Genomic DNA, 12,695 nt, shown 5'->3' on the forward strand with positions numbered 1-12,695 from the left:
TTCCCACAGTCTGAGCAGTGATACGGTTTCTCTCCGGTGTGAATGCGCTGATGTAGTTGGAGAGTAGCCTGCTGGGTAAAACTCTTCCCACACTCTAAACACTGATACGGTTTCTCTCCGGTGTGAATATATTGATGTATTTGGAGAGTGACCTGCTGGGTAAAACTCCTCCCACACTCTAAGCAGTGATACGGTTTCACTCCAGTGTGAATATGCTGGTGTCGTTGCAGACTTCTCAGATAAGTAAAACTCTTCCCACAGTCTGAGCAGTGATACGGTTTCAGTCCAGTGTGAATGTTTTGATGTGTTTTGAGATTACTCTGCTGAGTAAAACTCTTCCCACAGTCTGAGCAGTGATACGGTTTTACCCTGGTGTGAATGCGCTGGTGTGCTCTGAGATTACCACCTGAAGTAAAACTCTTCCCACAGTCTGAACAGTGGTGAGTTTTATTTCTGTCTAAACTTTTCTTCATTTGTTCACAAGATGTAGAAGAGGATTGCTGCAGAGTACTGCAGATTTCTCTAGATGTAATGTTCTTCTCCTCTTTCTCCATCTTCTGATTTGAGAAGCTGAATTTTAGCCAGGTAGGAAAGTGAACAACAGGAGGAGGAGAATCTTGGAAGAATTTGGAATTCAAGTCTGAAAACAAAATACAAAAAAGATGCAAAAGAGAGAAAAACAAAAAAATAAGCCAAACCATTCGATTCAGAACTATAACATTCAACAGATGAGAACAGATTAGACTTGTAACATCAGGGGAAACAAACCTGGCACTTTACAGGTGCCAGCCCAAGTAAAAACTGAAAACATTTAAGATAAACATGTTTGGTAACTTTAAAGTGTTAAAGTCTTTTCATGATTTTGGTACACATTTCTAAACAGAGCAAGGACACAAAAAACAGGTGGAAATATTTATTAGTACATAACCTGTTAGTGTTTTCAATATCGATACCCAAGCTATAATTATTCATACACAATTAAAACAGCCAACATTAGTAATCTCATTATATATACTTATACTGTCACCATGAGAGCCTTCCATCTTTCTGGATCTTCTTGGAATAAAAACTGTGAGTATGTTTTGTGGCGCTTTATATAAAAAAACAAACAGCAGTATTATTTGTGCTTAAACTGTAAACCTTTAAACCCTGCAATGTGATTGGCTGAGAGGCGTTCTGTGAGTGCTGTGCTGTTATCAGCCGGTAATGCACTGTAACTGAAGCTCTCCATGTATTACTCCTAGTCTATTATTACTATTAAGAAAAGGTTAAAAGGTCCTCTCAGATTAGCATTATCTTAAATATTTATTCAGTCTGTTAGTACTATTAGCAATGAGTGTAAATGTCTATATTATTAATGCTGTTAGCTATAGTCTTTAGTAAGTGTGTTACTGTAGCTGATAAAGGGTAAAATTGTCTCTTAAATCTGTTACTGTTCTCTACAGTCTACAGTTAGTCTATTACCATCATTGTGGATGGGTTAAAAACATATGTGAACCCTGTTATTAGCATTAACTATTATCTTCAGCAGCCAGTCTGCTGCTGATGTTGGTAAAGGGTGAAAATGTGTCTGAAAGATGTTAACATTAATCTAAAGTATTCAGTCAGTCTGTAATTAATGTTGGAAATGGGTGAAATAATCTCTCAGCTGCTGATCAGAGCTGATCTTCTGTTTCTCTTCTTTACTGGAGGAAATTTACACCATCCTTCCATTATTCACCTGCAGAGAACCTCTTCATTTAATCAGCTGAAGACATCTGAACCCCAGCGCTGAAACTATTAATACAGAACAAATCAATAAATCACACAATGGCATTATTACCTGGATCTGATCAAATCATGCAGCTCGAGACCCCTGGAGCTCCGCTGAAGAACCAATCAAATCGCAGAACTCTTCTCCAGCTCAGGAGCCAATAGCATTTCAGCTGGCAACTTGCTTTCAAAATAAAAGTCCTGCTATGCTGTGAAGCTTACCAGAACCAGTCATTATAATAATAATTATGAAAGAATATATATTCATATTTCTTATTATAACTTAATAATTAAAATCCAGATAACCACATTTTACAGAACCAATGTTTTTTTCTTATTTACTTTTCCCTACTGATGTTTCATATCAATGATGATCACAAATGTCAGAATGTATTTATGTATAGTTTTATTTTTTTATTATTATTATTTAATTAATGCATATAAATACTTTCACCACAAACACATCCTTCTGTACAGACAGGAGTAAGGGAAGTCAAACAAATTTAATTTAATTTAATTTGAATTAATTTTCTAAAATCACAAGAATTGTTGCTGGGTGTAATTGTTTTTACTAATGCTGATTTCTTTAAATAAATATCAAATTTAACCACGTTTTGTTTTTGTCTCTGTTCATTTGTAAGCACAACAGCAGCACAACTCAAGTGAAAATCTAATTTGACTGCGTGAATCCACTGAGAAGTTTGAGTATTGTCTTCATTGCTTAGCTAGGGGTGCTGCAGCATCCACTGTGGTAAGGGTGATAGATGCCATGAATGGGGAGCTTTAAACATGTCTAAATCCGTATTGGAATCGAATTTGTTATTTATGTGGAGGTGGAGTAAAGTAATTATTACACGGGAATTATTACAAATCCCATCCATGTGTTTCTGTTTTAATCATTGTTAAAATTAATAAAATTACACCATCTTTTTTCTTCTGTAAAACCAGCTGTAAAAACACACCTGCTGACAATGCTTAATTCCCTTTCCCTCCATTGCTCCGCAGTTCTGGCTGAAATTTGTGGACACTGTTCTATTATCCAAATCTGTTTACATTCAGTACAGCAGTATCAGTACTCCTTCTTCAGTTTGAGCAATAATATGTTTTTTTTCTCCTTTGTGAATGCTCTGATGTTGTGGGAGTGTACCCTCATGATTAAAACTCTTTCCACAGTCTGAACAGCGTTACAGTTTCTCTCCAGTGTGAATGCGCTGGTGTAGTTGTAGATATTTCTGTTTAGTAAAACTCTTCCCACACTCTGAGCAGTGATACGGTTTCACTCCAGTGTGAATATGTTGGTGTCGTCGTAGTGTACACTGGTGATGAAAACTCTTTCCACACTCAATGCAGTGATATGGTTTCTCTCCAGTGTGAATGCGCTGGTGTAATTGGAGACTCCTCTGTTGATTAAAACTCCTCCCACACTCTAAACATTGATACGGTTTCTCTCCTGTGTGAATGCGCTGGTGTAGTTGGAGATTAATCTGTTGATGAAAACTCTTCCCACATTCTAAGCAGTGATACGGTTTCACTCCAGTGTGAATGCGCTGGTGTTGTTGTAGACTTCTCTGATGAGTAAAACTCTTCCCACAGTCTACGCAGTAATACGGTTTCACTCCAGTGTGAATGTTCTGGTGCGTTTTGAGATTACTCTGTTGATTAAAACTCTTCCCACAGTCTGAGCAGTGATACGGTTTCTCTCCAGTGTGAATGCGCTGGTGTACTTGTAGACTTGTCTGATGAGTAAAACTCTTCCCACAGACTGAGCAGTGATACGGTTTTACCCCGGTGTGAATACGCTGGTGTGCTCTGAGATTACTCTCTGAAGCAAAACTCCTCCCACAGTCTGAGCAGTGGTGAGTTTTATTGCTGTCTAAACTTGTGGACGTCATTTGTCCACAGGATGTAGGAGAGGATTGCTGCTGAGTACTGCAGATTTCTTCAGATGTCATGTTCTTCTCCTCTTTCTCCATCTTCTGACTGTGTGTTTTTGAGAAGCTGAATTTTAATCAGGTCAGAAAGTGAACAACAGGAGGAGTAGAGTGGTGGAACAGTTTGGGATTTAAGTCTGGAAAAACAAAAATGAGAACCTAAGTTCAATGCAAAAGGTAGAACAACCAAAAATAAGCCAAACTGTTCGATTCAGAATTATAACAATTCCCTCAACATATCAGCAAATGTTTAGACTCGTAAAATCAGGGGAAAAAACCTGGGCCAACCAGATCCTATTTTCTCCTCCTCTTTAACTTAAAATCTTTTAATAAACAGCAATAATGGAACTGTGGTATAATCACAATAATTCACATTATATTAAATTATACTTACGTTGCTGGTGTCAATCATTTACAAACAGAACCTCACCCTAACCTCACATTGCAAATTATCTTAAATTTATAGCCAGTTTATTATTACTATTAAGAAAAGGTGAAAATGTGTCTCAAACCTGTTAGTATAAGGTAAAGTCTTTAAATAGCCTATTATTACTATTGGTAAATAATGTTGATGTTTCTAAAACCTGAAAGCATTATCTCAAATCTTTAAATAGCCTATTATTACTATTAAGAAAGGGTGAAAATGTCTCTCAGACCTTTTCGCATTAGGTGAAGTCTATATTTACTACATTAATACCATTAGCGACTGGGCTAAATGTCTCTCAAACTAGTTAGCATTAGCTTAATCTTCAGACGGTCTATTACTACTGTAAACAAATGGCGAAAATGTCCCTTAAACCTGTTTCATTATCTTAAATCTAATTTCATTATCTTAATCTAGTCTGTTATTGCTATTAATAAAGGGTAATAATGTCTCACAGACCTGTTTTTATTAGGTAGCTACCAGCATCAATTAGTCTGTTTCTATTGTTGGAAACTGGAGAGGGGGTTGGATCTCTGCCTGACGGGAGACGGGCGGCAGTGGTGGGTCTTCGTGATGTCACCCGCCAGCCACTTTTTCATCGACCCAGCAGTTTCAGGCACGTACCCGGCACTACTAAAAACTGTCAGGGAGCTAGCTGACAGTACGCCGGCACTACTAAAAACTGTCAGGGGGCTAGCTGACAGTACGCCGGCACTACTAAAAACTGTCAGGGGGCTAGCTGACAGTACGCCGGCAGTATTAAAAACTTTCAGGGGGCTAGCTGACAGTACGCCGGCAGTATTAAAAACTGTCAGGGGGCTAGCTGACAGTATGCCGGCACTATTAAAAACTGTCAGGGAGCTAGCTGACAGTATGCCGGCAGTATTAAAAACTGTCAGGGGGCTAGCTGACAGTATGCCGGCAGTATTAAAAACTGTCAGGGAGCTAGCTGACAGTATGCCGGCAGTACTAAAAACTGTCAGAGGGAATAGCTGACAGTATGCCGGCAGTACTAAAAACTGTCAGAGAGCTAGCTGACAGTATGCCGGCAGTACTAAAAACTGTCAGGGAGCTAGCTGACAGTATGCCGGCAGTACTAAAAACTGTCAGAGGGAATAGCTGACAGTATGCCGGCAGTACTAAAAACTGTCAGAGAGCTAGCTGACAGTATGCCGGCAGTACTAAAAACTGTCAGGGGGATAGCTGACAGTATGCCGGCAGTACTAAAAACTGTCAGAGAGCTAGCTGACAGTATGCCGGCAGTACTAAAAACTGTCAGGGAGCTAGCTGACAGTATGCCGGCAATACTAAAAACTGTCAGGGGGCTAGCTGACAGTATGCCGGCAGTATTAAAAACTGTCAGGGAGCTTCCTGACAGTACGCCGGCACTATTGAAAACTGACAGGGGGCTAGCTGACAGTACGCCGTCAGTTTTAAAAACTGTCAGGGAGCTTGCTGACAGTACGCCGGCAGATGATCATTCAATCTCTGCACGAATATCACAGTGTCTCTCAGACATATCCGCATGGATGAAGGAACATCACCTCCAACTAAACCTATCAAAGACTGAACTTCTGGTCATACCAGCAAAACCTTCTATTCAACACAACTTTGCCATAACCATCGACTCTCTCTCTCACCGACAAAGGTTGCTACGAACCTGGGTGTCATGGTTGATGATGGCCGATCCTGCCGCTTTGCGCTTTACAACATCGGAAAAATTCGACCGTTTCTGACGCAACAGGCCACCCAACCCATGGTACAAGCTGTGGTAATCTCACGCCTCGACTACTGCAATGCCATACTAACTGGCCTCCTGGCCTGTGTAGTAAAACCACTACAGATGATTCAGAATGCAGCAGCACGTCTGGTCTTCAACCAGCCAAAACGGGCACATGTCACTCCGCTGCTAATTGAGCTCCACTGGCTACCGGTTGCTGCTCGCATCAAATTCAAAAGCGCTTACAATCGCCTACAAGGTGATGACAGAACAGGCTCCTTCCTACCTGCACTCGCTCCTGAAGGCTTACGCTACCTCCCGGCCGCTGCGCTCCTCCAATGAACATCGCCTCGCTTTGCCAAACACTCACAAAAAGCAATCCAGACTGTTCTCATACAGAGTTCCACAATGGTGGAACAAACTACCTTCCACTACCAGATCAGGAGAATCTCTCGCTATCTTTAAGAGACTCCTGAAGACAGAGCTCTTCAAAGAGCACTTACTCTCCTAACACCTCTAACAAACTAACTAATTCTAACCTCATCTCCATCTTCCTCTTCTCTACTCCTCTATCCCATTATTTCCCTCTGACCTCCTTAAGGCCCTATCTAAAGATGCTTTGTTTTTAACTTCTACTAGGGAGCTTCCTGACAGTACGCCGGCACTATTGAAAACTGACAGGGGGCTAGCTGACAGTACGCCGGCAGTTTTAAAAACTGTCAGGGAGCTTGCTGACAGTACGCCGGCAGTTTTAAAAACTGTCAGGAAGCTTGCTGACAGTACGCCGGCACTATTAAAAACTGCCAGGGAGCTTCCTGACAGTACGCCGGCAGTTTTAAAAACTGTCAGGGAGCTAGCTGACAGTACGTTGGCAGTATTAAAAACTGCCAGGGAGCTAGCTGACAGTTTTTAAAACTGCCGGCATACTGTCAGGAAGCTCCCTGACAGTTTTTAATAGTGCCGGCTTACTGTCAGCAAGCCCCCTGTCAGTTTTTAGTACTTCCGGGTACGGGCCTGGCACTGCCAGGTCGATGAAAAAGTGGCTGGCGGGTGACGTCACGCAGACCCACCACTGCCGCCCGTTAGCTAAAGTGTTTAGCCTGTCTATTTTTACTATTCATAAATGAGTCTGTTACTATTGTTGGCAAAAGGGTGAAAATGTCTCACAAACCTGTTAGCATTATCTAAAATATTTAGCCAGTCCTTCATTACCAATAAGAAAGGGTGAAAATGTCTCTCAGACCTTTTAGCATTAGGTAAAGTCTTTAGTATATATAAATACTATTAGCCACTGGGGAAAATATGTCTCTCAAACTAGTTAGCATTAGCTTATTAATCAGACGATCTATTGCTACTGTAAACAAATGGTGAAAACGTCCCTTAAACTTGTTTTTATCTTAAATCTTAACTAGTTTATTAATGCAATTAATAAAGAATATTAGTGTCTCACAGACCTCCTACAATCTTCAAGGAGTCTGTTTCTGTTGTTCGCAAAAGTGTAAAAATGATAGAATTAGCTAAAGTATTTAGCCAGTGTGTTTTTAATATTGGTGAAGGGTGAAAATGTCTCTCAAACCTGTTAACATTAGCTTAAATATTTAGTCAGTCCGTTACTACTATTGGTTAGCTACAATAATCTGTGCTTATTTTTAATACTTAGCATGAAACACGCAAACGCTTCTATTGTTGGCCAAAGTGTATTTTACTATGGGTTAAGGGTAAAAATGTGTCTTAAATCTTTAAATATTATTTGTATTGTTTACCAGTCTATTATTACGACCGGTAAAGGGTGAAAATGTGTCTCACACCTGTTAGCATTATCTTAAACATATAGCCAGTCCTTTATTACTATTAAGAAAGGGATAAAACTAATACAATTATCAACTGGGGGAACTGTCTCTTAAACTAGTTAGCATTAGCCTAATCTTCAGACGTAAACAAATGGTGAAAATATCCCTTAAACATGTTTTTTTTATCTTAAATTTTAGCTAGTCTATTATTACTATTAATAAAGGATAATAGTGTCCAACCGTAAGGGAGTCTGTTGTGTTTCTGTTGTTGGCAAAACTGTACAATTGTCAGAATTAGCTAAAGTATTTTGACAGTCTGTTTATAATATTTGTAAAGGGTGAAAATGTCTCTTAAACCTGTTAACAATAGCTTAAATAGTTAGCCAGTCTGGTACTGCTATTGGTTAGCTAAAAATATGTTCATATTTTCAATACTTTGCATGAAACACAAAAAACGTTAACTACAATCTTTAGACAGTCTTTTACTACAGTTGCTAAATGGTGAAAATGTCTCTTAAATCTGTTTTAATAGCTACTTTTGTTAGCTACTATCTTCAGGAAGTCTGTTTCTGTTGGTGACAAACGTCTGAAAATGTTAGAATTAACTACTTAGTCAATCTATTTAACTAATACTAAATAAATATTAATAAAACTATTAAGAAAGTGTGAAGATGTCTCTTAAATCTTTAAACATTATCTTATATTGCTAACCAGTCTATTATTACAGTCGGTAATGGATGTAAATGTATCTCAAACCTGTTAGCATTATCTCAAATATTTAATTAGCCTATTATTACTATTAAGCCTATTACTATAGTTAGTATTAGCCTAAGTCTTCAGACAGTCTGTTACTACTGTAATCAAATGGTGAAAATGTCCCTTAAACCTGTTTTAGCCTGTCTATTATTCATATTAAGAAAGGGTGAAAATTAGCATTAGCATTAGCTTAAATATTTAGTCAGCCTGTTAGCACCAATAGCAATGGGTGTAAATATCTACATTATTAATGCTGTTAGCTCCAGTATAAGTCTTTAGGAAGTGTTACTGTAGCTGCTAAAGGGTGAAATTGTCTCTTAAACCTGTTAGTGTTTTCTACAGTCTACAGTTAGTCTATTACCATCATTGTGGATGGGATAAAAAAAACATATGTGAACCCTATTATTAGCATTAACTACGATCTTCAGCAGCCAGTCTACTGCTGATGTTGGTAAAGGGTGTAAATGTGTCTGAAAGATGTTAACATTAATCTAATGTATGGAGTCAGTCTGTAATTAATGTTGGAAATGGGTGAAATAATCTCTCAGCTGCTGATCAGAGCTGATCTTCTGTTTCTCTTCTTTACTGGAGGAAATTTACACCATCCTTCCATTATTCACCTACAGAGAACCTCTTCATTTAATCAGCTGAAGACATCTGAACCCCAGCGCTGAAACTATTAATACATAACAAATCAATAAATCACAAAATGGCATTATTACCTGGATCTGATCAAATCATGCAGCTCGAGACCCCCGGAGCTCCGCTGAAGAACCAATCAAATCGCAGAACTCTTCTCCAGCTCAGGAGCCAATAGCTTTCAAAATAAAAGTCCTGCTATGCCGTAAGGCTTAGCAAAACCAGTTATTATAATAATTATGATATTCATACTGATTATTATAATAAATTTAATAAAGAAATGACTAAATTGCAGATAACCACATTACACAGAACTAATGTTTTTTCTTATTTACTTTTCCCTACTGATGTTTCATATCAACGTTGATCTCAAATGTCAGAATGTAATTATGTATGTTTTCATCTAAACAATTAATCCATATAAATACTTTCACCACAAACACACCCATACACACTTCAATTCATATGTTTTAAAAATATGCTTTATAAATCTATTTGAAGCAACAAATAAAGTAACTACACATAGTAACCCTTTGGACCTAGAGTGGTTTTAGGTGTGAAAGATTTAACCAATAAAAAAAAACTGGTTTTATATTACCTCCAGTGAAATAGTAAAGGAATGAGTTCAGATCGAAAAAATAGCTTTTTATATTTTATTCAAGACAATATTCTAGAATTTTAAGGATGCAAATATACAGGAAAAATAAATAAACAGAGTTTAAAACTAGAATGACTCTTATGTTTTGGAAAAGGCGAAGTTTAACACTTGGTTCAGAAAAGGTCAATAAATAAGTCCCACCCTGTGGACTCCATCCCATGCTCAGCTAAGCTAAGATAAAATGCTGGTTGCCAGTCAAAAAGGGAATAGAGAATATATGGCTGCGTTTGGGCTTCCGTTCACAGCTTTCCCCAGCTGAACATGGGGGTTCCTTTCTCTAAAAAGGTTTTCGAGTCAAAGGTGTAACAGCTTTCCACATGTACAAACCAGCGTACAAAATATTACTGAATAAAAAAAAGATTTAACATCAAACTAGATATATGCTACTTAAATACTGATTTTTCTTCAATAGTCTAAAATAAAAGTTGAAAACTCTGCCCACAGTCTGAACAGTGTTACAGTTTCTCTTCAGTGTGAATGCACTGGTGTCGTTTTAGATGACTCTGTTGATTAAAATGTTTCCCACAGTCTGAACAGTAATACGGTTTTTCTCCTGTGTGAATGCGCTGGTGTTGTTGTAGATTACTCTGTTGATTGAAACTCTTCCCACAGTCTGAACAGTGATACGGCTTCTCTCCAGTGTGAATGCGATGGTGCAGTTGTAGACTATTCCAATTACTAAAACTCCTACCACAGTCTGAGCAGTGATACGGTTTCTCTCCAGTGTGAATGCGATGGTGCAGTTGTAGACTACTCCAATTACTAAAACTCCTACCACAGTCTGAACAGTGATACGGTTTCTCTCCAGTGTGAATGCGCTGGTGTCTTTTGAGATGGCTCGAAAGAGTAAAACTCTTCCCACAGTCTGAACAGTGATACGGTTTCTGTCCTGTGTGAATGAGCTGGTGTGTTTGTAGATGACTCTGTTGATTAAAACGTTTCCCACAGTCTGAGCAGTGATACGGTTTCTCTCCAGTGTGAATGCGCCGGTGTTGTTGGAGATTACTCGGTTGACTGAAAGTCTGCCCACAGTCTGAGCAGTGATATGGTTTCACTCCAGTGTGAACGCGCTGGTGCAGGTGTAGACCATTCCGTCGTTTAAAACTCTTCCCACACTCTGAGCAGTAATATGGTTTCTCTCCAGTGTGAATGCGCCGGTGTTGTTGGAGTGCATCCTGATAAGTAAAACTCTTCCCACAGTCTGAACAGTGATACGGTTTCTCTCCTGTGTGAATGAGCTGGTGTCGTTGTAGATGACTCTGTTGATTGAAACTCTTCCCACAATCTAAACAGTGATAAGGCTTCTCTCCAGTGTGAATGCGATGGTGCACTTGTAGACTATTCCAATGACTAAAACTCCTACCACAGTCTGAACAGTGATACGGTTTCTCTCCAGTGTGAATGCGCTGGTGTCCTTTGAGATGACTCGAAAGAGTAAAACTCTTCCCACAGTCTGAACAGTGATACGGTTTCTCTCCAGTGTGAATGCGCTGGTGTGTTTTGAGATTACCCAATAAAGTAAAACTCTTCCCACAGTCTGAACACGGGTAAGATTTCTTCCCCTTTAAACTCTTCTGCTTTTGTCCACAAGGTGTGGGAGAGGATGATGGCTGAGTATTGGAGATTTCTCTAGATGCCATGTTCTTCCCCTCGTTCACTGTCCTCTGATCGTGTGTATAAGTAAAGCAAAATTTTAAAGGGCAGGAAATTCAACAACAGGAGCAGGAGAAATTTGAAGTCTGGAAAACAAAAAAGAGAGAACATAAGCTCAAAGCATAATGCAGAACAAGAACAAACAAGACAAACTATTCAATTCAGAAATAAAATATCTCTCTCAACAGCTGGTAAAATGTTTAGGCGTGTGATCTCAGGGCCCCAGACAAACTAGAGCAATTTAAAGTTAAACATGCTTTTTGCACACTGTAAAGTGTAAATGTCTTTTAATAATTGTGGCATACACTTCCTTAGCATTCCTAAACAGTGACACAACCCAATAAATGGGTGGAACTATCTTTCGAGTTGTTGGTGTATTTTGAAACGGACAGTAGCCTCAATAATATATGAAAAAAGAGAGAAAATGACTAGTACTTAATAAGTAAATTCGAATAAATTACTAAGCAACATAAATTACTTATTATACATATCCATGTCAAATATAATTATTACGAAAAAAAAACATTTTTGATCAAAACATAATATATAAATACTGTTCACTTTTACATCTCAATTAAAGTCATACGTATCTTAGATTCTCCTGAAAATAACATCAGGCATGTGATCTGAGATCGAAAGCCAAACTAGAAGGAAGTAAAAATAGGCTAGAGAGCAGGATAATAAAAACAAAAAAATGTGACTAATCTATCTAATCGAACAAATAATCAGCAGTTTATTCGACTACTAGAATAGTTTAAAATTAGTTGCAGCACTAACGTTACCTGTTAACATTACCTCAACTCTTCACTCTGTTACTACTATTAGCAACTTTTTAAAATATATATCAAATTAGCTTAAATGTATGTATGTTACTACTGTTCGGAAAGGCTTTTATAGAGTTTATCTTCATTTTAAACAGCAGAAAACATCTGTCCAAAGCGCTGAAACTATTAGGACATGCCAAATCAATAGATCACAATAGTTTACTTACCTGTATTTCATTAAATCCAGCGAACAGTCCTTAATCACCTGACACTGACACGCTAACCGTCTTCTTCTTCTTCTCTGGGGTTTTATGGCAGCTGGCATGTAGCATTGCTGCCACCTACAGTTTCACTAATGAATAACAATAAATCCTCTTAAAAAACCAACACTTTTCCTTCCCAGATGAGCCTATTTCTAAAATATATTTAATTGTTCCTAAGTTCTGAGATAAGTTCTAATTTTTCTGTACTATATTCACACAGGCAATTAAAACATGATCCACTGTCTCAGGCTATATATCAGGAGGATATATAGATTATGTAACCTGCTGTAGCATTCTGTGTTTATATACAGTTATAGACAATATATAGATTATGTAACCTGCTGT

The 12,695-nt window shown here is 38.3% G+C and overlaps 1 protein-coding gene and 1 non-coding gene across 3 annotated transcripts; both read right to left on the minus strand.

The window, feature by feature from the left end:
- Positions 1 to 2,898: 2,898 nt before the first annotated feature.
- Positions 2,899 to 9,192, minus strand: LOC111190089 (uncharacterized). Its single transcript, XR_007428964.1, has 2 exons — positions 9,096 to 9,192; positions 2,899 to 3,820 (listed from the first exon to the last, which is right to left on the minus strand). It is a non-coding gene; the product is annotated as an uncharacterized LOC111190089 (transcript).
- Positions 9,193 to 9,651: 459 nt separating this feature from the next.
- Positions 9,652 to 12,388, minus strand: LOC107197157 (zinc finger protein 239-like). 2 transcript variants are annotated; one of them, XM_022663857.2, is made up of 2 exons: positions 12,315 to 12,388; positions 9,652 to 11,334 (listed from the first exon to the last, which is right to left on the minus strand). In XM_022663857.2, exon 2 carries the CDS (start codon positions 11,308 to 11,310, stop codon positions 10,126 to 10,128), a length of 1,185 nt encoding a protein of 394 aa, XP_022519578.2. In that variant the 5' UTR covers positions 11,311 to 11,334; positions 12,315 to 12,388; the 3' UTR covers positions 9,652 to 10,125. The 2 variants fall into 2 exon arrangements, with proteins under 2 accessions (XP_022519578.2, XP_022519577.2); XM_022663856.2 differs by having other exon boundaries at positions 9,652 to 11,409.
- Positions 12,389 to 12,695: the final 307 nt, after the last annotated feature.

Source organism: Astyanax mexicanus, chromosome 22, assembly GCF_023375975.1.
Source record: "Astyanax mexicanus isolate ESR-SI-001 chromosome 22, AstMex3_surface, whole genome shotgun sequence".
NCBI classification, from domain to species: Eukaryota; Metazoa; Chordata; class Actinopteri; order Characiformes; family Acestrorhamphidae; genus Astyanax; species Astyanax mexicanus.

Bases quoted from the DNA above. Each gene is read 5' to 3' on its own strand.
- LOC107197157 (XM_022663857.2), bottom strand. From the start codon at position 11,310: ATGGCATCTAGAGAAATCTCCAATACTCAGCCATCATCCTCTCCCACA.